The sequence below is a fragment of the Brachyhypopomus gauderio genome, chromosome 21, assembly GCF_052324685.1.
Source record: "Brachyhypopomus gauderio isolate BG-103 chromosome 21, BGAUD_0.2, whole genome shotgun sequence".
Classification (NCBI taxonomy): domain Eukaryota; kingdom Metazoa; phylum Chordata; class Actinopteri; order Gymnotiformes; family Hypopomidae; genus Brachyhypopomus; species Brachyhypopomus gauderio.
The window spans coordinates 5731548-5758511 of NC_135231.1; the positions used below are offsets into that span (position 1 = coordinate 5731548).

The window sequence follows — 26964 nt, forward strand, 5'->3', positions numbered from 1 at the left end:
TTTAATCAGCAGTGCATGCTCGTGATGGTCAGCATGGGGATACAGTACACTTCTACACATCAGCGTTGTGTTTAAAAACACTCATTCATCCTTAAATCCAAACTTTAAAAATGTAGTTTATTGCACTTACAAAAGATAACAACATATATATTTTAAGTATTCTTCTTGCAAAGTCGTCTTCTTAATTTGAAACCAGTCATTGCAGAACTGTACAATATCATGTAAGCAAAAGAAGAAGAGGAAAACAGTTAAAAAAGCAAAGCCAGGAGTGGAGATTGCATAGGCTGGTTGCACCAACAGGTGAAATGTTTACAGAAAAGAAAACGGTGTGTAGGTTCAACCATTGGAGATCATTGATGCTTTTTTCATGCAGTTCCTCACTAGAATGTAACTCGAACCACAATCGCCAAGCCTAACAATACATTAATTACACCTACGATCCATGAGAGAGACCACGCTGTCACCTCTGGAATGGTCTTACATGACCAACAAGTAAAAGGAGCAATTACCAAAGAATAACTTACAGGAAACTAAAGCAAAACAATAAAACTTGAAGGGTCAAGAGTACAACAATAACAACTAACAAAAAAAGCAGGAAAAAGACCAATTATGAGGGGGAAATATAGTGAGATTGGTACAACTGCCATAACATCTCTTAGGTATGTTTGATACCAAACAGCTTCTGAAGGATCAGTCATATTAGGTCACTGTTTCAGACTCTAAGTGAGTCTCATCCTATTCTCCCAATTAATTCTCAAACAGTCCAAGATTTGAATGGAAATCTGGAGAACCATTCCATTATGCTTGAGGATGATCATAATGTTAAAGAAAATTAATAAATAGAATATTTACAGTAGGCTAAGTGGTATGCAGAAAAAAAGGTATTTACAGTAACCTGACCAGTTTCACAAGATTTGTCCTCTACCAGCAATACTACCACTCAAATGTCATTACAACTGTAGACCGTGTGAAGTGCGTCAGAGAGCACCAGTTTATGCTAGTTCACCTACTCTTCACAGTTCTGATTACCATAATTATGACAAAAAAATCCTACGATTCTTACAAGCCTCAATTTTATATATAAGCTTTGTTTTTACAATATTTTCCCTCCTGTAACAAAACAGGGAAAATATATAAGAGGAATGTAATTCTTCTTTTCGATTATTTATTATATTTTTTTATTATATATGTGATTTGAGATCTGGTAACCTAGCCAACGACAAATGTGAAATACAACGTGCAAGGTTTCCAGGCAAAGTTCTTACAGATTCCTTTCGTTGATATGTGTTTAGTACCAAAGTGTTCTACAGCCCTGCAGTACAGTGTATGGTTGTTTGAGGTGTTAATGCCCACTGTGTTATAACTAATCAGCAGGACACTGCAACACCCCAGAGTAAGGTCAACATATTCACTGTTTTTCACGTGTGCAGGCTTAAGCTAAGAGCAGTCAGCAAATATGAGAATCTGTTAAAATGCCAAAAATGATGTACACAAAGATGAATGCCCAGAGCTTAGCATTTGGAGATTTGAGTCACTTATTCAAAACACAACAGTGATATTTATACCTCACAATTCAAATTTAATTATAAAGCACACCCACCCGTTTTGATGATACCAAAAGATCACATTAATAAAAATACACTTTATATATAATAAAATGTTACAAAAAAGTTTCCACTATTGGCACATACAGTATAATCACAAGACTATACAGTTGTCCCCATGTTAGAGACTTTATCAGTAGTTTTGTTTTGGGTCATATCAGGAAAAAAAATTATTCAGTAATGTCAGAAAAGTAGAATGAGAGCAATAAATGAAAAAGTCAGGGAGAGATTTCTGAAACTACAGTCCATCCATTTTGCCTCCACGTGACTTGTGACATTTTGTCTTCTCTAGCATCACGTGACGGTGTTCTGTCTATAACAAAGCCCCATCACTGTGATGTCATCACTGTGATGTCATCACATGACGGTGTTGTCTGCCACAAAGCTTCATCACTGTGATGTCATCCATCATCTCAAAATAAAATACAGCCACTATTTTTGACAGCCCCTTTTTTCCAGTTAATCCAGGCTTCAGGAAGGGGAAAAACGTACCTTATCTTCTTTCAAAAAGTGGCATGAAATACTTTGAGGAGTTATGTTAGACGAGACCCTGGATGAATTTTGGAAGACAGCAAGAATTTATAAGCCTACCCCTCTCATCGGGTCTCAAATGTTTCTTTTCAAGTCAGTCTCATACAGCGAACAGTTAACTTCCTGTGGCTGTCCGACAGTGGCAGTCTTGTCTCATTCGCCAGCTTTCTGCCCTGTGAGACCACAGTTGGCAGGAAGGAACCATGGGCTCCTTGATGAAGGTTGGGGACTCCCAGCCCTGTCTGCCGGGGTACAGAGGGTGGGGGGAGGGAGCGCTTAATAGGATTGGAGCAAGGGGTGGAGGGGTGGGGCATTAGCAAGGATGAGTGACAGATCTAGAGCATCCTGGAAAGGAGTTCAAGACAGTTGAGGCAGTAGCACAACGTCAGCGGCTAAAGACGAATTGTTAACTGATCTATAAAAGGAGCTCAGGAAATAAGAAGTGACATGGTGCATCCATCCATTGTTTTTTTGTCTTTTTGTTTTGTTTATTTGGGGAAGAGATGTTCTGCAAGAATATATATGGCTAATACAAAAAAAACCCCAGTTTTCTTTCTCCTAGAACTGTGCAACTGAGCTGTCACTCTTTAAAGAATATGTGCCTCCACCCTCTGCTCTCTTGAGCCCACGCTGGCTTCCTGGGCTCCCTCTAGAGGTTCTCCCCTGGCTGGTACTGTGGCTCGGTGGAGGTGAAGTAGTCCTCCAGGAAGCCCTGCAGGTACTCGAAGGTGGGGCGCTCCTCAGGTTCCTTCCTCCAGCAGGTGAGCATAAGCTCGTGCAGAGAGTCAGGGCACTCGGGCGGACACGGCATCCTGTAGCCACGCTCCACCTGGTCCAGCACCTCCCGGTTCACCATCCCTGAGAGTGTCAACAGAGGAGAGGCAGGTCGTGAGGTGTGATGTGGCCACCACAGAGTTCCCACTTCCAAAATGTAGCGAGAACCCCTGCTGAATTGTAATTGTAATTAATATTAATGAATTAATTAAATATGTAATATGGTTTCATTCCCTCGGGCACAACGGACCTGGATACGGCACCCTGCCTTTAGTAGCTAGCTCGGTCAGCAAAACCCCGAAAGACCAAACATCAGATTTGATGGTGAATCGACCGTAGAGAGCAGCTTCCGGTGCCGTCCACTTTATAGGAAACTTGGCACCTGTTTCAAGGAAGAGATGGTGTGTGTGATGGGGCCACATGCTAACAGGAGCAATTATATATAACATTTCAGAAATTCCCAGAAAGAGAGAGACCGAGAGAGAGATAGAGACCTTCCTTGTTGTGCTCACCCTGTCTGGCGGTATATTCATTGTCCTCTATGAGGCGTGCAAGGCCAAAGTCGGCCACTTTACACACCAGGTTGTCCCCCACCAGGATGTTGGCAGCTCGGAGGTCTCGGTGCACGTAGTTCATTCTCTCCACATATGCCATGCCAGAAGCGATCTGAGGACAACACGACCCCAGACGCAGCACACCAAACACACCGAGATGAGCTTGCGCACGCAGCCTCATTCCTGTGGCCATCTACGACTCGCTCGTGTTTCAGCACACGACACGGTTATGGGATGTGGGTCACATGCAATTATTTATTAGCAGCTGTTCGGCTAAAATCAAAGCCCACAGGACGAGCGACATATTGACGCGGTGATTTAATAATCGTAACAAACGTGGGTGGAGTGTCACACACCTGGGCAGCCATGTCCACCAGCTGAGGCAACCGCAACAACTTCCCCATGTCGCCTTTCAAGAAGTCGAGGAGACTTCCTGTGTTGAACCACATTAAAACATCAGCCTCGCATTTACCCGTGTTTGCTTCATGGGAGCATTTCACAGTTTAATCAGCTTCTGTCCGCAGCTCGGGGAAGGACAGCGGCAGGAAGTGCCTCACCTTGACCCATGTACTCCGTGACGATGTAGATGGGCTCCTCAGACACCACGGCGTAGAGCTGCACCAGCTTCTCGTGTCGGAGTTTCTTCATGACCTGGGCCTCCTGCAGGAAGGCCTCGGGGGACATCGTGCCCGGCTTCAGGGTCTTTATAGCCACGCGGGTCGTCCCGTTCCAAGTGCCTGCCCAGAGCGGAGAGGGGGTGGTGGGGTGATGTTGGGTTGCCATCTTTTGCGGAATGCCACTTTACGCCAAGTGCTGCATCTCTTAGGCCAAGTGAGACTGCATCTCTTGACCGGTCTTGCATCTTGAAGCAGATGTATGATGAGAGTGTTCTTACCCATCCAGACCTCTCCAAAGCAGCCCTGACCCAGTTTCACATCCAGCCGCAGGGACTCACGGGGGATCTCCCAGGCATCCCGAGCCAAGCCCTGAGTCTGGGGCTTCAGCACTGGGCACACGTCGGTCAGGCAGTGGCACAAGCCATCAGCGTGCTCTGGGGGTGGGGTGGGGTAGGGTGGGTATTGGGGAGAGAGAGAGAGGGAGGGATTTGGTTTATCTCAATTTGGTTTATCTCAGCGTGTTGGGGGGGAAGGCGTGTTGGGGGAGGAGCTGACTCACTATGGTAATGGCTGACCAGCTGCTGCAGGACGCTGAACTGTGTACGGGACGTGATGTAGAAGCCACCACTGTCCAACTTGCGGATCTTGTAATGTTTCACATTCAGCCCCTTCACGTTGTCGTAGTCCAGCACAGACAGACAGTACGCGCCTGCAGGAGGAACGGAGACAGGAACGAGACCCTTAAGATCTGCCACACCACACAAGCTGAAAATAGGTTAGATTGAAGCCCCAACACTTAATAGAAAGAGACCACTGGGACCTGTTGAGCAATTTTAAAAAGACACTTGTTACATGCTTAACAAAATGTTGTATTGGTCACAAAATACTTTGTAAAAATACATGCATCACTCTAAAAGAGCCAGTAGGGGGCAGTATTCCAACAACGAAGTTCTATAGTTTTGTCTACCAGACCACACACACTGGCTCAGCCATTCATGTCTTATGGTTTCATGACGCCTGCCTCATTTTAATTTCCTGAATATCACCCCATATGTTTCTTACTCATTCTCCCTCTTCGTCTTTCTGTCATTTCTGATGGTATAAACTGGGTATAAAATGGCTGCTGCTGCTTCTGATGACGTGTTGCCCCACTTCTCCCACACTTGTGCGTTGTGTCTCCTCCTTTGTTCACCTTCAACATTCCCCTCCTACTCCTTTTAATTTAGGCCTCTCAGTCACAAAGCGCAACCATACACCCACACCAAAGCACCCCCCCCCCCACACACACACACACACACACACACACACACGGGTAGAGTCAAGCAGCAACATGCTGACAATATGCGAACAGGATCTTTTATGAGAACCGTTGCCCCTAGCACCCGGGACTTCTTCAGAAGCGAGAATAAAGCTTTGTTTAAACCTGTGATCTGCGTACTGTGGTATGTGTTTCTACATTCGGCCTATATATACACACACTGTTTGAGCCACACTGATTCTTGCTACTAGGATTATATACTGAAAAGGTAAGACATATGTGATGATTACGCTAAAACATTCACTAATACTTTCTGTCAGGAAATCTAAAAATACATATATGCAAACACGTGTGAGTGGGTAAGTGGTTGGAAGGCTTTTTGTGGATTTTTTTTGTGCAAGGGATGTTTATTCACCTTTGGTGGTCTCACTCTCTCGAACCAGGAAAGTCCCCCTTCTGTTCTCAAGATTCAAGAGCAATCGTTCAGAGTCTCGACGGGTTATTTTCCCAAAGTACCACCTAACAGCAACACGGACGAGAGAGTTAGATTAAATGTTGAGAATGTGTGTGTCCAAGCAGCACAGGGCAGGCAAGAGTCACGGAGAGAGCGATCACCTGGCCTTACCTTCTCTACACAGTCAGGCTGATATCTGGCAAGACAAAGCTGGGTAAAGTGAGACATTACAGCAAAGGCTTTTGTCTGAGAGAACCCGTGTTTGTCTCTGAGAGAACCCGTATTTGTCTCCCCGTGCACGTGAGACAGACTAGAAGTGTAAGGTGTAAAGTGTAGGATTACTGGCACTTCTGCATAGTACTGCCTCGTGTGCCAGGAGACACGGACACATCGGAAATCAGTGACTCCCTCTGTGGAGCTCTAATGGTCTGCATGGTGATGAACAAGCCTGATCCGATCATTTTGGACACTTTCAAAACTTTGTGCTGTTAAAGCAGTTCATGTGTGGTGAAGCGGGTTCAGAGGAAGCATGCAACTTCAGTCAGTGCAACATACACAGACATACACAGACACAGACACACACATTCAATGTGTATGTGTGCGTGTGTGTTTGTGTGTGTGTATGGAGTGAAAAGGCAAGTAATCTCGGGACACTGAGTAATGGATGAGTGGGTGGTGAGGACTCGGCCTTCAGGGAGAACTCTCTGCCATAAAGGAGGATGTGACAGCTCATGGAGCAAAGAACGAGACAAGCCTTCATGGAGAGAAACACTGTGTGCAGGTCAAGACGTTCAGCTGAATAAAGCTTAAAAACAGACTTGAGGAGGGAGTTGAAGAATGATGGGGAATGTACAGAACCAGGAAAGGCACTAAATACCAAACAGGGTACAGTACAACAGGGGAGGTGAGGGGAGAGATGGAGGGGAGGTGAGAGATGGAGGTGAGGGGAGGGGAGAGAACGATCTTTACTCTTCAGCCTGGATGGAGTCCGATGGAGCGACATAGTTGCTGGGGATGTAACCACTTTGTCCTGTGGTGAGGGAGCGGGCCAGCCACCAGTCTCCTTCCCTAAAAGACAAAGACGCGCACACACACACACGCACGCACGCACGCACGCACACACACACACACACACACACACACACACACACACACACACACACACACACACACACACACACACACACACACACACACACACACACACACACACACACACACACCAAAAAGTTGTAGTTTTTACAGGCTCACTTCAACACCCTTTCATCACTCTATGGTAAAGCCAGAATTCTTAATGCTGGATTATTGCTACTTATCAGGGTCACATAGTTTAACACCACTGACTGGTCTCATGGAAACTCTTACCTGAAATGAACTATAATGTGTCTAAAAGGAGAAACAACCCTTTGTTTGAAATCGATCAATCTCTGCAGATGCTGAGCAGACGTATTAAAAGCCTGAGCGAGTTTCTCCCTCCCTCACTGAAGTAATAACGCTGGCGTCTTTACACCACCCAGACATGCTGAGTCAACACGCAACCTCACAAACCCAGAACTCCCTGCTGTCTCCTTAACACTCTGACATTACAACGTGAACACTGAGGGGACACACACACAGACACTTGTCTGAACACGCATAACCCACATGCAGCATTCATTCACAGCATGCTACCTGAAAGGCATTAATGTACGGATTATTTATGGAAGGGTACCGAAACAGTTAATCTTGATGACGTGTGGATATCAAGCAACACTGACAAACAAATTCAGTGCTGGATTCCAAACCTTCTGAATCAGAATGGGGTTGGAAAAAAGTGAAAAAGATGAAAAATTAAAACTTGGGGACTACAATTGTGCAAATGGGAGTGAAATGAAGACACAGAAGGAGCAGAGCGTGGACGTGAAGGACAAAGTGAAGATGACTGCGCCTGGTCCAGTTTTCCAGGAGACAGGAAACTATTTTTGTCCAACGCTCTCAGGAAGCCTAGACAGATCTCTGGTGGACAGGCAAATGATGTGAGAGGCCCGCGTGAAGGCCACGAGGGTGACGGGAGACAGGAGGGACAGGACAACGTCCACTAACCTGCAGTTCAGCTTTCTCCTATATTACACAGCGACCGCATGGGACAGGAGAAACAGAGGAAAGAGGTGTGAAAAGAGTTCAGGGTTAAGAAAGTGTGCACAGCAGGAATTAGTGCACAAACCATGTAAACACAACAACTAATTCAATTCATGGACACATTCAATTAGGGCTCCATTTTAGCTGTTATTTAAGATTTTGGAGAAAACGGATTGCTGTAACCAAACACTGAATACTGAAGAGTGACATCAGTAAGGATCCGTTCTATATTTTTATTAACTCAAATTAAAGCCTAAACACACACACACACACACACACACACACACACACAAACGGTGCTCTTTTCTAATGACAGTACCACACTGCTCCAGGAAGTGATGGTCGCAGCACACAGGCAGAGAGGGCCTGGCCCACGCCCCCAGACCGGCAGTGGAGGCGAACACACAGCTGAGCTTTAGAGAACAGGAGGCTCAAAAAAGCAGCGGGAAAAAAGGCATATCCCACAAATCTAGAGCCTTCTGAGGGGAGCCTGTTCCTATGGTTACCAGTAAGGGGGGTGGGTGCTTAATGTGGCCCAGCATCCAGTGCACACAGCCAGAACCCAGACAGGCGAGTGTGTGCGTGAGTATGTGTGTGTGCGTGAGTATGTATGCGTGTGTGTGTGTGTGTGTGTGTGTGTGTGTGTGTGTGTGTGTGCGTACACATGGGGCAAAAGGTGGGCGTGTTTATGATTACAAATGTGCAAATGGGGCAAGGTGGGTGTTATGAATAAGTGTATCACTATGTGTTTGGGGTGGAGGTGGGTGTTATGAATAAGTGTATCACTATGTGTTTAGGGTGGAGGTGGAGGTTATGAATAAGTGTATCACTATGTGTTTGGGGTGGAGGTGGGTGTTATGAATAAGTGTATCACTATGTGTTTGGGGTGGAGGTGGAGGTTATGAATAAGTGTATCATTATGTGTTTGGGATGGAGGTGGTTGTTATGAATAAGTGTATCACTATGTGTTTGGGGTGGAGGTGGGTGTTATGAATAAGTGTATCATTATGTGTTTGGGATGGAGGTGGTTGTTATGAATAAGTGTATCACTATGTGTTTGGGGTGGAGGTGGGTGTTATGAATAAGTGTATCACTATGTGTTTGGGGTGGAGGTGGTTGTTATGAATAAGTGTATCACTATGTGTTTGGGGTGGAGGTGGGTGTTATGAATAAGTGTATCACTATGTGTTTAGGGTGGAGGTGGGTGTTATGAATAAGTGTATCACTATGTGTTTGGGGTGGAGGTGGGTGTTATGAATAAGTGTATCACTATGTGTTTGGGGTGGAGGTGGGTGTTATGAATAAGTGTATCACTATGTGTTTAGGGTGGAGGTGGAGGTTATGAATAAGTGTATCACTATGTGTTTGGGGTGGAGGTGGTTGTTATGAATAAGTGTATCACTATGTGTTTGGGGTGGAGGTGGGTGTTATGAATAAGTGTATCACTATGTGTTTAGGGTGGAGGTGGGTGTTATGAATAAGTGTATCACTATGTGTTTGGGGTGGAGGTGGGTGTTATGAATAAGTGTATCACTATGTGTTTGGGGTGGAGGTGGGTGTTATGAATAAGTGTATCACTATGTGTTTAGGGTGGAGGTGGAGGTTATGAATAAGTGTATCACTATGTGTTTGGGGTGGAGGTGGGTGTTATGAATAAGTGTATCACTATGTGTTTGGGGTGGAGGTGGGTGTTATGAATAAGTGTATCATTATGTGTTTGGGGTGGAGGTGGGTGTTATGAATAAGTGTATCACTATGTGTTTGGGGTGGAGGTGGAGGTTATGAATAAGTGTATCATTATGTGTTTGGGGTGGAGGTGGGTGTTATGAATAAGTGTATCACTATGTGTTTAGGGTGGAGGTGGAGGTTATGAATAAGTGTATCATTATGTGTTTGGGGTGGAGGTGGTTGTTATGAATAAGTGTATCACTATGTGTTTGGGTGGAGGTGGAGGTTATGAATAAGTGTATCACTATGTGTTTAGGGTGGAGGTGGTTGTTATGAATAAGTGTATCACTATGTGTTTGGGTGGAGGTGGAGGTTATGAATAAGTGTATCATTATGTGTTTGGGTGGAGGTGGGTGTTATGAATAAGTGTATCACTATGTGTTTGGGGTGGAGGTTATGAATAAGTTTATCACTATGTGTTTGGGGTGGATGTGGAGGTTATGAATAAGTGTATCACTATGTGTTTGGGGTGGAGGTGGGTGTTATGAATAAGTGTATCACTATGTGTTTGGGTGGAGGTGGGTGTTATGAATAAGTGTATCACTATGTGTTTGGGGTGGAGGTTATGAATAAGTGTATCACTATGTGTTTGGGTGGAGGTGGAGGTTATGAATAAGTGTATCACTATGTGTTTGGGTGGAGGTGGGTGTTATGAATAAGTGTATCACTATGTGTTTGGGGTGGAGGTTATGAATAAGTTTATCACTATGTGTTTGGGGTGGATGTGGAGGTTATGAATAAGTGTATCACTATGTGTTTGGGGTGGAGGTGGGTGTTATGAATAAGTGTATCACTATGTGTTTGGGGTGGAGGTTATGAATAAGTGTATCACTATGTGTTTGGGGTGGAGGTGGGTGTTATGAATAAGTGTATCATTATGTGTGAGGCCACATGTGCTTTTCTTACGTGTTGTTGACGATCTGAAGCCGCTCTCCTTTCCTGAATGACAGATCGGAGGCCGTGCGTGACTCATAGTCATACAACGCCACAAACGTAGTCACGCCTCCTACAGGGAGAAGATCAATCGCAAGCAGACTCGCTTTGATCAAATGTCACTCTCACAACCTAATGACAAGTTTCATCTTCCCATTATAAACATTATTCAATTATCATCAACAACCAAAAGCACTCTCCTGGTAATAATGCAGGCACGACTATTCTGTAATAGTGGGTTTTATTTCAAATGTCCTGGTTCTGATAGAAACACAAATGCAGTGCCATACGTTCATCAGCTGGTTCTGAACTCTGCGGTGATTGGTGTTCTGAACTCTGCACTGATTGGTGTTCTGAACTCTGCACTGATTGGTGTTCTGAACTCTGCACTGATTGGTGTTCTGAACTCTGCACTGATTGGTGTTCTGAACTCTGCAGGGATTGGTGTTCTGAACTCTGCAGGGATTGGTGCACTGCTCGGTCCGTGCTAGCCCTCGTAGGCCCTCAGGTGTCTGCCGACTCAAGCAGAAGGAGCAGCACCTACCTGCTGCCAGCGCGCTCCAGTGGGGGGAGGTGCCGCCGCTCATGGAGGAGTCCACTCCTCCGAAAGGGGTGAGCTCGGTGCTGTTGGCGATGGGCTGTCCGCTGCGCTGGCCCTCCCCTGCCGGGTGCCGGACAGGCGTGAGGGTCTGCTGGGACGGGTTGAGGTGGTGCCCTCCGGTGCTCCCCCCTCCGCCGCACGGACCCGTGGTTCCGTCCACGCTGCGGGAGCGCTGGCCCAAATCTCTGGGTTTGCTCTTAGTTGCCCCCATGGCTTTAGCCTATAGACACACATGCATGGAATGACACACTGGCAAAACATACTAGTGAAAATACGGAATGTGTTTATACATGAAACAATAACACTGCAAGATGTTTAGAAGCACGTATTACAAATGTTATCTATTGAACAGCTTAAATATGATTTAAGCAGATATTTCTTTCAGATAAAAATAACATTATATTATATAATTGAATGACTGAAATTGAACGCTTCCTTTTGACTTTGTGATGTTGCTTTCAAATGAATAAAACTGAATTCGTGTGAACCACCAAATAATGAACAAAAAATAAATCAATTATGCCTCCAGAATCCAACTCAAACCATATTCACACTGTCGTGCCATTATAATAATGAATGAACACTCTGTGTACATACATCTCAAGGCAAGACTGTAAAAGGACAACGGACAGATAAGGAAGTAATGGGCCATGGTGTGTGAGACCTCTAGCAGTTCCGGGTTGTGTTCAATACAGCCCTGCCATACTGTAAAATCTGCCAGCTGCTTCCTCTCACACTGACAGGTGCTGCAATCAGATCCTCACGCTGTTCTTTTTCTCCTCCTCACAAGCGCACACACACACACACACACACACACACACACACACACACACACACACACAATCCCTATAGCATGTGCATTCCATCACATAATAAGACGGTGGTCTGCAACTCAAACTGCAAACACAGACACATGTACAAATGCACAGATGCATGCACACGTGTGTGCGCATCACACACTCTCTCTCTCTGTCACACACACACACACACACACACACACACCGCCCCCTCACTTCATTTTCCCTGGCCTCTTCACTCAAGCAGTGTTCATCACTTGCTGTCAGTTCAAGTCCCTGCTTGCCAGAGGGACTGTAGTCCCAGGAGGCGCGGGACGTGACCTCTCAGGACCTGCAGCTGAGTGGCAGCTCCGTGCCTTCCTCCACCTTCCCTTACTGGAAACAGTGCAGGCCCAGCCGCCTAGAATCAACGCCAGCACAGCAGAGTAAAGGCAGGTCTGGGCGCAGCTACACACACACACACACACGCCGTCCAGACAAATGGAACTGCAGTCAGAGTGTTACACTACTGGAGCAGTCGTGATGGTTTTACTATTCACCAGCATTTTGCCTTTGACTACTGTTCTTTATTTAAACGCAACTTCTAAAATGAGCTACATTTGATCTAGAATCACCTTTACTTCTCGAGAGGAACGTCCATAAGAATAAATAATAAATAAGCTCCATCCTGTGATTAACATGGGTTACATGCGGGTGATTGAGTTACACATAAAAGTAAATGCTGCTCGTTATTTTCTGACTAGCTTAAATATGTTGAGTGTTAAACGGTCATAAAACGGTCATAAAACATTAAATGGTCACATGAAACTGCATAACAAAGAATACTATTTTGGCTGCAAATTCAGTAGCTAAATATGGAATAGATAAAAAAATTACAATCATCATCACCCTTTTTATTAATAATAATAAAGTATATTAACTAAATAGTAGTTTTATAGCTTCGTTAATTTTAGTGGACATCGATTTGCAGTCGAGTTCAGTATATTTTCTGCATCACTGTCCTTAGTTCAAGCTACTTTTAACCATAACAATCTAGATCACAGGATCTTAAAGGGGTAATCCCCTTCTTTAACCTCATTATTCCTGAAAAGGTGTCGACGCTTTAATCCGTAGCTTACTGTACACAGCAATTGATATCACTGTAAATATGTAAGGATGGAGAAACACTGTAGAGCGGAGGCCAAAACCCACAATGGCCAAATTAGCATTTTTTATTCAACCATATGCTCACCATCTTAATAATTCATTGACTATGTAATCTCCCTGGAACATTTGCATGTGACCCGCACTGAGGGAAAACACCACCCGTCCACATCACGGCGCACAGCTGCAGTCTGGTGCAGCACCGTCCGGGGCAGGTGGAGGTACGTAGAGGGCAGTCCTGGCCTCCTGAAACGGAGGCGCGCTGGTTCACCTCGCGCGCACGCGCTCGGCCCCGTCTGCCTGCGGAGACCGTGTGCTCGTGCACGGCTGCAGCTGGGACGGAGCTTCACGCGCACGTTTGGCATGCAAACCGCGACGGAGACGTAGGCTGTGTTCGAAATAGACTACTACATACTGGATACTGCATACTGGACTCAGTATATACTGGATACTGCATACTGGTCCTCATAGTAGTATGCAGTACAGTTTCCAGTATGCGACAAAAGCAAAGCACACTACGGGGTCACGTGAACGTAGCGTTGCATGATGGGATGCAGTACACCACGAAGATAGCTCTGTTCGCGTACTGGAATATTTTGCGGAAGTAGTAGGTCATCCGGGTATGTTTCGCGTACTGGAAATTTTAATTTTGGTCACATACTGCATACGACATACTGATTTGGGGCTCGATCAGTACGCCAGTAGTATGTAGTAGACTATTTCGAACACAGCCCTTGTGTGTAGAGCACCGGCGCGTCGCAAAGCTTAAGTCTGCTACTAGAGGGTTGATCAGATCATGCATTTTCACGGGATTTAACATTAAACGGAACGGGGGGAAAAAAAACTGCACACGGGTGAATGCAGCTAAATGCGCAGTCTTAGAAAGGCATTTCGCCTGCACGGATTTAGATTCCTACACAAGGCGCTGCTCTATGAACGTATTTCATTATGTTTTCAATTTAAGTTTGGAGGAGGGGATCGTTACGTTAATCCACACTCCTATCAGGACCTCATATATCTCAAGCTTCGCACACACGGGGCTTATTTGCGTGCCTCTAATCTGAGGACAAGATAGAGTGGCCTCCCACGTCCCTTCTTTAATCAGCTTCTGGTTACCAAGTGCATAAGGAAGTTAGTCATTTGAGAGCTTTATCTCAGTGACGCACTGTGCGAGCCCAGGGAAAAACATTCTGCTGAGCTTGCATTTTTGGGAATCATTAAAGAGCAATAAGTTTTAAATTCCTGACACACGCAGCCTCTCAGCAGCGTTAAGTGATGCGCTGTCAGCTAACCCAGAGGGGCATGGGGAGAATGCAGAGGAAATCGGAGCCGTGGCTTTGTGCCGCCTGTCAGGCGGGACAGGGCCTCCGTCGCGTGTGGGAGCGTCCTGGGAGACGAGAGCACAGGGGCCTCCTCTCTCTTGTCTTCAGGCTGAGGAAATTCCTGCGGATCAGACGCGCTACTGGCACGGATCGTCTGTCAGCCAGCTGGAGCGTCATGGCTCCAGGCTCCGGTTTCGGGGGCTGTGGGGTGCGGGGGCATGTTTCTCAGGTGCCGTGACAGGCAGCCATCAGGATTGTGGGGAAGGGGGTGTGTAAGGGGTGTGGGGAGATGCTCAGACACTTATTCATGTACACATGGACAGAGTGACACACATGGACAGAGTGTGACACACATGGACAAGGAATACAGTCATGCCAGAATAGAAAGAAAGGAACACACCCATACAATGGCTCCGACTATTTCCCACACACACACACACACACACACACACTTTATTATTTCCTTCACACACGCACACATATTTTATTAATTCCTACACCTACACACACACACACACACACACACACACACACACACACACACACACACACACACACCCCTAATTCCAATAATTTGGATTTGTGTGCGAATACTTTTGGCAATATAGTGTATTTGGTGCCTAATGTATCATAGCGTATGTACTAAGACCACGCCTGGAGACATGCAGTGTATTTTAAAGCTTTCTGTTAGTGGAGTCTCCATTAGTAAAGGTGACATTTATGCACATAGTCTAGGAAACAGCTTCATTATTGTTTTCTGACTCACAACAAAGCAAATATGGACCCTGATATTAATAATAAGGTTCTCTATGAAGCAGAACGTCCTTTTCTTTAATTTGACCTAAGCCTAAACAAAGTCCTGCCTTGCCCTTTTCAAAATATGTCGCACAGACGGGTTAGACACACAAAGTGCATTCAGGGCACAGCTGCAGCTAGCATGCTGCTAAAGCTAACAGACAGGTCTGCCGCTGCATACAATTGCGGTAAACACATGCTCTCAGTGCAGCCAATCAGAGGCCAGGGATGGGTGGGGATTTGCTTAATTATTCAAGAGATGAGCCAGAGGATCATAAATCCCCCATAATTCCCAAGAGCTTTGGCAGTAGTTTCAGCTGAACAGAAATAGTCCATCAGGATTTCATTTGTTTGTTTGTTCATTTCTCCCCATATTTTTTAAATGTGTATATTTGCGTCATGTTACAAGATGAAATTGGTCAGAGGGCAACAAATAGAATATCACACTTTCCATACACACCCATTTTTCAAAGCAGTGCTTTCATTTCTCGCTCTTAGCAATACAGAGATGATGGTGGGCTTGTTTGATCGGTTTCTGCAACTGTCACCATTTTGAAGGCAAGAATGTTGGCAGGCCTTGTTATTTAATATGGGCACATTAAAACCAAGTGACCCCAACCACTAAACCATATCTCGAGCTGATCATAGTTCTTGCAAAAAAATAAAAAGTATTTCTTTATACAGTGTTGTTCAAGTGCTTTTTAAGGTGTCTCGCACAACACACGCATAGATAAACACACACACGCACGCACCCACCCACACAAACACTCAGAAATGCACACAGGCAGAACACAGGCACACCAAAGTGCCACTTGGACTCCCTTAGCCTGAGTACACTGGGCCTGTGGCATCTTGAGTAGGACAGACCAGCACCAGCACCAGCACCAGCACCAGCACCAGCACTCGTCCCAGTCCCAACCAGGGCAGCAGGTGCCAGGCTGCTGCAGATAGCCATCTAGTCTCTTGCATTTGCATGGGCCGACATCAAATGTCGCGCTGGGCGTAGATAAGCCCCCGCCGCACAATCTGTCCGGTGGTGGCCGAGTTGGAGGAAACATGGATGAAAAGCCCTTCCAGTGTCCCGTGCCTCTTTACAGCGGATCTGAGGGGGGATGTGGGCCGGCGGGGGAGGGGCGCGAGCAGGCTGGCGGGGGAGGGGCGCGAGCAGGCTGGCGGGGGAGGGGCGCGAGCAGGCTGGCGGGGGAGGGGCGCGGGCCGGCGGGGGAGGGGCGCGAGCAGGCTGGCGGGGGAGGGGCGCGGGCCGGCGGGGGAGGGGCGTGGGAGGGGCGCAGGCTGGCGGGGGGAGGGGCGCAGGCTGGTGGGGGGAGGGGCGCAGGCCGGCGGGGGAGGGGCGAGGGCCGGCGGGGGGAGGGGCGCGGGCCGGCGGGGGGGAGGGGCGCGGGCCGGCGGGGGGAGGGGCGCGGGGAGGATGAAACGGCGACAGTAGTGCGCAGTTGGCGAGTGGGGCTTGTGTTACATTACTCACTGTTTAGCCTGAAGCTTAGCGTGGCATGCTATAATGGGTCTTACACATATCTGGGCCAACAGGATACGCTATAAACACACAGAATGGACGATAGGAGAACGCCAGCCTTGAGAGACGAGGGCTAGCCTACTTGTTGACCATTACCCAAACTGCTCGGGCCACTAAATGGATGCTGGGAGTAAAAACTAAGGGTGAGAGTGTGGGCACGGGACACGGCCTTATCTTGAAGTTCAGGCTGCCACGACAGGGAGGGAGAGGAGGGGGCGTCGATCTGCGTCACTGCACGGCAGTCTAATCCAAGCTCTTGTTCTTAAGTGAGATTATCAACATCATTTTCATAATCACATACAGCAATGCTGTGATGACGTTCCATCTGGGGCACGGCAAAATACACGAGGGCGAAACTGCCGGAGGACGGAGTCCAGCGGTCGGGTGCGACCGGAGCGCTATGCTTCTGGTACAGCTTGTATAGGAAGGAGACGGGAATGGTAAACAGACAGCATGTTATGCGCATAACATGGTGACATCGTGTGATTTGAAATGATAGATTTGCATGCAACCATGATTTCATTCATAAATTAATGTTCGCACACGTTATACTGAAGCAACTGTTGTCACGCTCAGTTGTACCGGCCTTTGGATCAACAGTTGTGCAAACGTGCTATATAAGTAAATGTAACTTCCTTGTTATATTGACAGCCAAACATAACAGGATTCGACCAACAGAAAAGCTTTTGAGTTTACAAGAAAACAGAGAAAACTCCCCTACAAATTAAAACTGGCACTACAGCATCAACACATCTCATACATCTACATGTACATACATCTGATACATTTAAATCTGATATTCATTAACTGGATTTACTAAATAATCTTCTATTTATGAGGGATGTTTTGAGTTACACTGGTGTGATATTGCAGTTAACACCTGCTATCCATATATAGTGCCATTCGATCATGCTTCATCAACCCTCTTCCTGATGGAGGTGTTCCAAACAGAAAAGGAGACACTGCTGTTGACAACCACATCCATGTCCCACTCACTGTGGACAGGTGTGTGGAGAGACCCAGATCAAGGTGTATTTACACCGTCACCCAGGGAAACGCGACAGAGAGCATGACTCCAGCTTTCTGTTTACATACTGGCTGCCTTCAAAACAAACACATCGATGACGGGGAGCAGGGCCGTGCGGACTCCGATCTCAGGCACCGTTTAGTCATTAATCTGAGGCGGAAAATAATGGTGTAAGCAAGCAAGGCCATGACGTTCTCGCAGACCGCACCATATCATTATTCTCCGAGGTTTCTAGAGAATACAAACTGATTGGCAGAGTGCTTGTGGACACAAGTTGAATTACGACGATGTGTATGGAAAAACACGCTGAACTAACCCAAAGTGATCTGAACGCCATTTCGACACTGGCGCGAAGTAACGCTACAGGCAGCACCGTGCGGTCGACAGCAGCGTCCGTGTGACGGGCGAAAAGCCGAACTGTCCGGCCCACGAGGTCAGCTGTGCCGAGAGGCGTCGCGGTCCGCGTTTACTCCGGCTGACATAAGCGGGTCAGGGGTCAGCATGGAAGAGATCCCTCGCATTCCAGGAGGTGAAGGGATATGAGACCCCGGGCTACGGGAGGTGGAGCAGGGATCGCGGTAAACACTCGCGCTCCTTGGCCACCAGACACTGTTTAGCACGGACACAAACGAGGAGGCTGCAGTCAAGCAGCAGAAGACCTGCAGGTCTGGAGACGCACATTCCATCCCTATCCAGCGCGCGCATTCTTAGCTCACTGCATCACCGGAGGATTATGAAGACTCCACGTCCCCCTTTCACACATATTTTCGTCTCAAAACATATAGTTGCAAGCCAAAAATTATTTGAGATCTCACATTAGAATGAAGCCACACTGTTCTCATAAAAAAAAAAATAAAAAAAAACGTAACAAATTTTCCATGGAAATTTTGTTATGTGCAGCTAATATGGCATAAATTCTGATGGCTTATACATTGCATGTGACTGCTGACAGAAAAATACATAACAGCCAGAGATCCAAGCTTCACAGAGTTTCTGCAAATATTCTGTACTTCACTGGCCACTGACAAACATAAAATCTTGCAGGCTTTATGGGCGATATCTAGGCCACTCGGTATGCTGGAAGCCCATGTAGGGACATGATCTTCTCTCCAGAGTGTCCATCAGTGAACACAGGCCAAAGAGGCCGTTATTCCAACGCTTCCATCACGCTCCAACTCAATGAGCCGCACATGTATTGCTGCATTTGCAAGCAAATGAACGCACATCAAATCACTCACTCACTCACGCTTGGTCTTACCCCACCCTTCCCAACCTCAACATGGTGCAAATCTCTGCCACTCGCTCAGCGAAGAACCTCACTCGGATGCCGCTACCAGAGCGAAGTGGCTCTTCGCCTGTGAGGATCAATATTCCAATCACGGCAATCGATTTGATCAATGGAAAGGAAGAGGGCTGGTGCAGTTTCATCAATATATGCAAAGTGGATGGTATATAATGCGATAATATCTAATGCGATGGTATCTAATTGTAGGCATGAATGGATAGCACCAAATTTAACAACAGGGTGTGGAAAATGGATGAAATCAAAGCCTATATTTCAATTTTGTAATCCTGGGAAAATTAGTATGGGTGACATCACTGAATGCCTGATCTTCAGCCAGATGAAAGCATGACAGTGCACCTATCTGTTCTACATCAGGAAGGCAATACCAAACACCAGGAGCAGGAGAACCTGAAAGAACGCTTAATGGCTAACTAAGCTTGCTATTGCTCAACAGTAGGAAACTACATAAAATATATAACAGTCAGTACACTGTGCTTTTGTATTTCCCTGAGCCTTGCTTAAAGAAACTTTACATACTAAAGTACTTTTTACTGCACCAAAATATCACCAGAGAGAGGTCACAAATAAAAACAAATTCCTTTGTGGTGATAGTGAAGTCTTCAGTTCAGGGACATGCATTTGAGGTTTTCAAATTCTGATTAGAGCAGTATGGCAAATAAAAAAAAACACTTTGATAAGGTTAAGGTCAACATTTAAACATTTAAATGACCGTGGGACCAAGAATGGTTCCCAAACTCTGTCTGGAAAATGTGCTTCTCTTGTTGAGGAATTAAAAGGAAGTGGAGGTTATGATTCACAAGCACCACAGGAGTCACTCACCACACCAGCTGCCTGATAGTCCGTTATACCAAGAAACCATGAAATATCAAATTAACCTGAGATGTCTGAGGAATCCAAAAATACCTCAACACAAATGTAAACTGGTCACAGACAGACCTGTAATAGACATGTGTCAAGGGGTAATGGTCAGATTTACATTCCAAACCATCTCCAGCGGTGCCAGGATGTTATCCAGGATGTAAAAATGTGCAGGACATAAAACGTTCAGAGACCCTCCTGGCCTCTCTCTGAATTCATTACCTGTATGACCAAGAAAATAGAGCAGTGCTCCGGCATATTCCGGCTAATAATAAATGGCCTGGTTTACTACAGTCCTCTACTCAACCACAAAACAACGTTAGTCAGACGCACCGGTAAAAGTCCCAAGCCATCATCTGTAAATAATCATACTAGTGCTGTTCCTCTTCATCTAAATATGGTCATGGCGTGTCCAGAGACTGCTGATCAGTGGTCATGTGTATTAGAGGGGGGTAAGGAGCTGAGAACTGAAAGGGCAGAAGAAGGCGGAGGGTTAGAAGTAGGAAGATAATCCCCAGTGTTTTGCCTTCTGCTCTTCTCAAGTTCTCTCTGAACCCCACTGAAGACGTCCCTGGGGTTAAAAAAAGGGAGGGGGGTCCATTACATTTCTTGAAATGGCATGAAGGAAAGAGACCCCCCCCCCCCGATACATGTGACTCATTAGACCCTCCCCCCCCAATACACGTGACTCATTAGACCCCCCCCCCCCCCCGATACACGTGACTCATTAGAGCCCCACAATACACGTGACTCATTAGACGCCCCCCCATAACACGTGACTCATTAGAGCCCCACGATACACGTGACTCATTAGACCCCCCCCTGATACATGTGACTCATTAAACCCCCCCCCCTGATACACGTGACTCATTAGACCCCCCCGATACACGTGACTCATTAGACCCCCCCGATACACGTGACTCATTAGACCCCCCCGATACACGTGACGACATTAGACCCCCCCGATACACGTGACTCATTAGAGCCCCATGATACACGTGACTCATTAGAGCCCCACGATACACGTGACTCATTAGACCCTCCGATACACGTGACTCATTAGACCCCCCCGATACACGTGACTCATTAGACCCCCCCGATACACGTGACTCATTAGACCCCCCCCGATACACGTGACTCATTAGAGCCCCACGATACACGTGACTCATTAGAGCCCCACGATACACGTGACTCATTAGACCCCCCCCCCGATACACGTGACTCATTAGAGCCCCACGATACACGTGACTCATTAGACCCTCCGATACACGTGACTCATTAGACCCCCCCGATACACGTGACTCATTAGACCCCCCCGATACACGTGACTCATTAGAGCCCCACGATACACGTGACTCATTAGACCCCCCCCGATACACGTGACTCATTAGAGCCCCACGATACACGTGACTCATTAGACCCTCCGATACACGTGACTCATTAGACCCCCCCCCCCCCGATACACGTGACTCATTAGACCCCCCGATACACGTGACTCATTAGACCCTTAGATACACGTGACTCATTAGACCCCCCCATACACGTTACTCATTAGACCCCCCCTCCCCGATACACGTGACTCATTAGACCCCCTCTCCCCGATACACGTGACTCATTAGACCCCCCCTCCCCGATACACGTGACTCATTAGACCCCCTCTCCCCGATACACGTGACTCATTAGACCCCCCCCCCGATACACGTGACTCATTAGACCCCCCGATACACGTGACTCATTAGACCCCCCCGATACACGTGACTCATTAGACCCCCCACGATACACGTGACTCATTAGAGCCCCACGATACACGTGACTCATTAGACCCCCCCCCGATACACGTGACTCATTAGAGCCCCACGATACACGTGACTCATTAGACCCTCCGATACACGTGAATCATTAGACCCCCCGATACACGTGACTCATTAGACCCCCCCGATACACGTGACTCATTAGAGCCCCACGATACACGTGACTCATTAGACCCCCCCCGATACACGTGACTCATTAGAGCCCCACGATACACGTGACTCATTAGACCCTCCGATACACGTGACTCATTAGACCCCCCCGATACACGTGACTCATTAGAGCCCCACGATACACGTGACTCATTAGAGCCCCACGATACACGTGACTCATTAGACCCTCTGATACACGTGACTAATTAGAGCCCCCCAATACACGTGACTCATTAGACCCCCCCCTGATACACGTGACTCATTAGACCCCCCCCCCCCCCCCGATACACGTGACTCATTAGACCCCCCCGATACACGTGACTCATTAGACCCTCAGATACACGTGACTCATTAGACCCCCCGATACACGTGACTCATTAGACCCCCCCTCCCCGATACACGTGACTCATTAGACCCCCCCTCCCCGATACACGTGACTCATTAGACCCCCCCTCCCCGATACACGTGACTCATTAGACCCCCCCCCCCCGATACACGTGACTCATTAGACCCTCAGATACACGTGACTCATTAATGGGTTCAATTTTGCAACATGGCCAAAAGAAAAGCCAGGTACATTGAGATGGTGAATAACTCCCAGTAACCCCTGCTCAGGAATGCCGAGCTGGCCAAAAAAGACGAGTCCCGACATCTCTCACACACACACACTCCCCTCACACACACACACTCCCCTCACACACACGCCCACAGATGATCTGCCAGCAGTGTTCAGTGGCAGCCTGCACCAGCCTGGGCCGCAGGGCATGAATCTTCCCCAAAGGTCTCCCACTGCACCTTTCAACTCTGCGTCTCCTGTCAGCGAGCAACAAACAGGGTGTCTCGTGTTGTCGAGGGAGACGCGAACAGCAAGCGTGAAAGTGCAGGGACGGGCCCCTCACCGACGCCGCTTCCCCCACCATCGCCATGGCAGCACGTGAGCGCGTGTCAGCTGACTGCAGGTCGTCATCATGGAAACATTATTAGTCTGCGACCTCTGGACTTCCTCTGAACAGAAGAGGAAATGAACTAGATACCACTGGGATCCCGTCTACACATAATATATTAAATCTATGGAAACATACGGAGGGGGGTGCGGTGTGCACACAGCACGAGATATTGATATGGAATTCATCAGCTGTGCTTTTAACCTGCTGAGACTTGAATGGGCTCTTTGAGTAAGAACTTTACAAGCAAGGCTGAGGTCTGAAATGTGTGTAGCGTACGGATGTGTGGAGGACACTACGGCCTATCAGGTATAAAAGCAGTTTTAAGAGCAGCTCATACAGCCAGTGTGCGTGTAGTCCGTGTTCTCCAGAACTCTCCAGATCCATCCTGAAGGAGAAGCACCATTTGCTGGAACATTCCAGCTGCCCCAACACGCAAGGAACATGCACCAGCCGCACCCAGCGAGGCAGCGTGTAAGAGGGACAGACAGTACAGACCTGGCATCACACCCCTCTACCACAGCAACAAGAAGACCGACCAGTTAAACAAAAGCAACACACCATGACCCATAAGGGGAAACTGTCTAATGTAATGTGGGGAGCTGCAGTCAAATACCCAAATGATGAGGTCCTCCTGAGTGACGTGTCCGGTCACGTATGGTCACCACACTCAACCACCTCACTCCCCCAGTATTTTCATACCAGTTTAGGTTGCCAACCAAACAGTTACTCGGTTTCCATTGTCGTTCAGGCTGTTCTTTGAATATGCAAATGACCCTGTGATTTGCCACAGAGAGTCCAGCTTCCTTCAAGCTGACATCTTACTGATAGATTTTAGTCTTACGCACCAGAGACAGATTCACAATTGTAGTGAAGTACACAAGATTTCCTGAGAAACAGGCAATTTTGGACAAATACATTTGCATATATTATTTACTTTTACTACAAAATTACTCAGTGTGATCAGCACAAAAATGTGGATGAAAGGTTTGATATTTGAAAATACCTGTTTAGTATTTGGAACTACAGAAAAGCAAGTGAGTACATCTCATGTCAATTCCTTCCAAAAGATTCCCTCCAATCTTGTCCCTTCCATTGAAGCACATGTTCAAATGACAGTAAGTTTTGATCTGCTGATCAGACGTTCAATGTTTACTAGTTGTCTATTGTGAAACAATCCCAATTACTGATGAATCCAAGATTGAGATCTGGGGCAGTAACAGGTGAGTTAATGTGAGGATAAATAAATACCACAAAGCATCAGCAGCAAAGCATGATGTGGGTATATTCAGGTCCTGAGCACATTGCCTATGCTGATAGACACCTGTACAGAATCTTGACAAAGGAGCACCAGCAGGTGTTCTCAGATTAAAATACAAATTGCATTTCATTTGGAAAGCAAGGTCCCAGAGTCTGGAGGAAGAGTGGAGAGGCACACAGTCCAAGCTGCTTGAGGCCTTGTGTGAAGTTTCCACAAACAGTGATGGTTTGGGCAGCCATGTCATCTGCTGGTGCAGGTCCACTGTGTTATATCAAGACTAAAGTCAGTGCAGCCGTCTTTGTGCACTTCATGTTTCCCTCTGCCGACAACCTTTGTGGAGATGGAAAATTCATTTTGGCACCTGTCCACACTGCCAAAAGTACCAGTACCTGGTTTAATAACCACAGTACTGCTTGATTGGCCAGCAAACTTGGCTGACCTAAAGTCCAAAGAGAATCTATAGGGTATTGTGTCTCTCATCTTCCTCTTGACCAGACCCAACAACACAGGTGAGCTGAAGGCTGCTATCAAAGCAACCTGGGCTTCCATAACTCCTCAGCAGGGCCACAGACTGAATTGCCTCCACGCCACGCCACATTGATGCAGTAATTCATGCAAAAGGAGCCCCGACCAAATATTGAGTGCATTTTACTGTACATGCATTTCAGCAGGCCAACAATTCGGAATTAAAAATATTTTTTTCAGTTGGTCTTATATAATACTCTAATTTTCTGAGAAAATGATTTTGGATTTTCATTGGCTGTAAGCCATAACCATCAACATTAACAGAAATAAACACTCTGTCATGAATCTATATAATATACCCTCATCTGCCACTTTATTAGGTACACCTGTCCAACTGCTCATTAACGCAAATGTCGAATCAGTCAGTCATGACATGGCCAAGACGATCTGCTGTAGTTCAGCATCAGAATGGGGAAGAAAGGTGATTTAAGTGACTTTGAACGTGGCATAGTTGTTGGTGCCAACAGTCTGGTCTGAGCATTTCAAAAACTGCTGATCTACTGAGATTTACAGAGAATGGTCCGAAAAAGAGAAAATATCCAATGAGCAGAAGTTCTGTGGGCGCAAATGCCTTGTTGATGTCAGAGGTCAGAGGAGAATGGCCAGACTGGTTCGAGCTGATAGAACGGCAACAGTAACTCAAATAACCAGTCGTTACAACCGAGCCATGAGGAAGGGTATCTCTGAATGCACAACACGTCGAACCTTGAGGTGGATGGGCTACAGCAGCAGAAGACCACGCCAGGTGACACTCCTGTCAGCTAAGAACAGGAAACTGAGGCTACAATTCACACAGGCTCACCAAAATTGGACAATAGAAGATTGGAAAAACGTTGCCTGGTCTGATGAGTCTCAATTTCTGCTGCGAGATTCAGATGGTAGGGTCCGAATTTGGCGTCAACAACATGAAAGCATGGAGCCATCCTGCCTTGTATCAACGGTTCAGGCTGGTGGTTGTGGTGCAATGGTGTGGGGGATATTTTACTGGCACACACTGGGCTCATAAGTACCAATTCAGCATACCTGAATATTGTTGCTGACCATGTCCATCCCTTTATGACTATAGTGTACCCATCTTCTGATGGCTACTTCCAGCAGGATAATGTGCCATGTCATAAAGCACAAATCATCTCAGACCGGTTTCTTGAACACGACAATGAGTTCACTGTACTCAAATGGCCTCCACAGTCACCAGATCGCAACTCAATAGAGCACCTCTGGGATGTGGTGGAACGGGAGATTCACATCATGGATGTGCAGCCGACAAATCTGTAGCAACTGCGTGATGCTATCATGTCATTATGGACCAGACTCTCTGAGGAATGTTTCCAGTACCTTGTTGAATCTATGCCATGAAGGATTAAGGCAGTTCTGAAGGCAAAGGGTGGACCAACCCGGTACTAGCAAGGTGAACCCTAATAAAGTGGCCAGTGAGTGTATGCATTTCACTTTTTGTATTGAATTTACTTTTTGATGATATTCTAATTTATTGAGATGCACAAGTAGATAACTACATCCACCTCCTAGAACTTGAGAAGCAATTTGCTTGCCAAGCTGATGAAGGTCTGAAGCTTTGCATACTTCACTATAATTGAATCTCTCCCTCACTCCATTTATTATAGACACACACACACATGCAGACACGATACTTAGTGCATATGTGTGTTACAGCTTTTCATGCTGTGCACCTGGGACAACCCAACATACAGTGCAGCACTGTTTATTGTATTGTCGATACAATACATACAATACAAAAGTATAATGGTAATGCAGTGTGCATCAAACTGGAAAAGGTTGATGGACAATAATACGTTCAAGTGAAGCTCCCTTGACAAGATTTACACCAATCCGTCTCACCACCATTCTGATTGACTTCTGCATTGCGCACCAATCCGTCTCACCACCATTCTGATTGACTTCTGCATTGCGCACCAATCCGTCTCACCACCATTCTGATTGACTTCTGCATTGCGCACCAATCCGTCTCACCACCATTCTGATTGACTTCTGCATTGCGCACCAATCCGTCTCACCACCATTCTGATTGACTTCTGCATTGCGCACCAATCCGTCTCACCACCATTCTGATTGACTTCTGCATTGCGCACCAAGCTGTCTCACCACCATTCTGATTGACTTCTGAATTCCTGAGTATTCCTAAAGGATTTTGAGCTGTCTAAACCTCTGGAGAAGAGACTGAAGGAGTCCATTAAAAGACTGACCAAGGTGTAGGTTGATAACACATTTAATATTAATAAGGTCATATAATGAGAAGGACATGGGTATCTTCAGCTACTCTTTAGCTGGGATAAACTGAGC

The 26964-nt window shown here is 46.6% G+C and overlaps 1 protein-coding gene across 2 annotated transcripts in view; it reads right to left on the minus strand.

The window, feature by feature from the left end:
* Positions 1-96: 96 nt before the first annotated feature.
* Positions 97-26964, minus strand: part of src (v-src avian sarcoma (Schmidt-Ruppin A-2) viral oncogene homolog) — a 32057-nt gene continuing 5189 nt past the window's right edge. Inside the window, exons 2-13 of one of the 2 annotated variants that reach the window (XM_076983813.1) lie at positions 11116-11392; positions 10545-10644; positions 7875-7892; positions 6762-6860; positions 5754-5857; positions 4640-4789; positions 4359-4514; positions 4021-4200; positions 3820-3896; positions 3422-3575; positions 3160-3291; positions 97-2993 (exon numbers count right to left, since the gene is read on the minus strand). In XM_076983813.1, coding sequence (XP_076839928.1) covers positions 2785-2993; positions 3160-3291; positions 3422-3575; positions 3820-3896; positions 4021-4200; positions 4359-4514; positions 4640-4789; positions 5754-5857; positions 6762-6860; positions 7875-7892; positions 10545-10644; positions 11116-11383 — 1647 coding nt within the window. In that variant the 5' untranslated portion in view covers positions 11384-11392 and the 3' untranslated portion in view covers positions 97-2784. The remainder of the gene's footprint in view (positions 2994-3159; positions 3292-3421; positions 3576-3819; positions 3897-4020; positions 4201-4358; positions 4515-4639; positions 4790-5753; positions 5858-6761; positions 6861-7874; positions 7893-10544; positions 10645-11115; positions 11393-26964) is intronic. The other variant, XM_076983814.1, reaches the window with a different exon arrangement.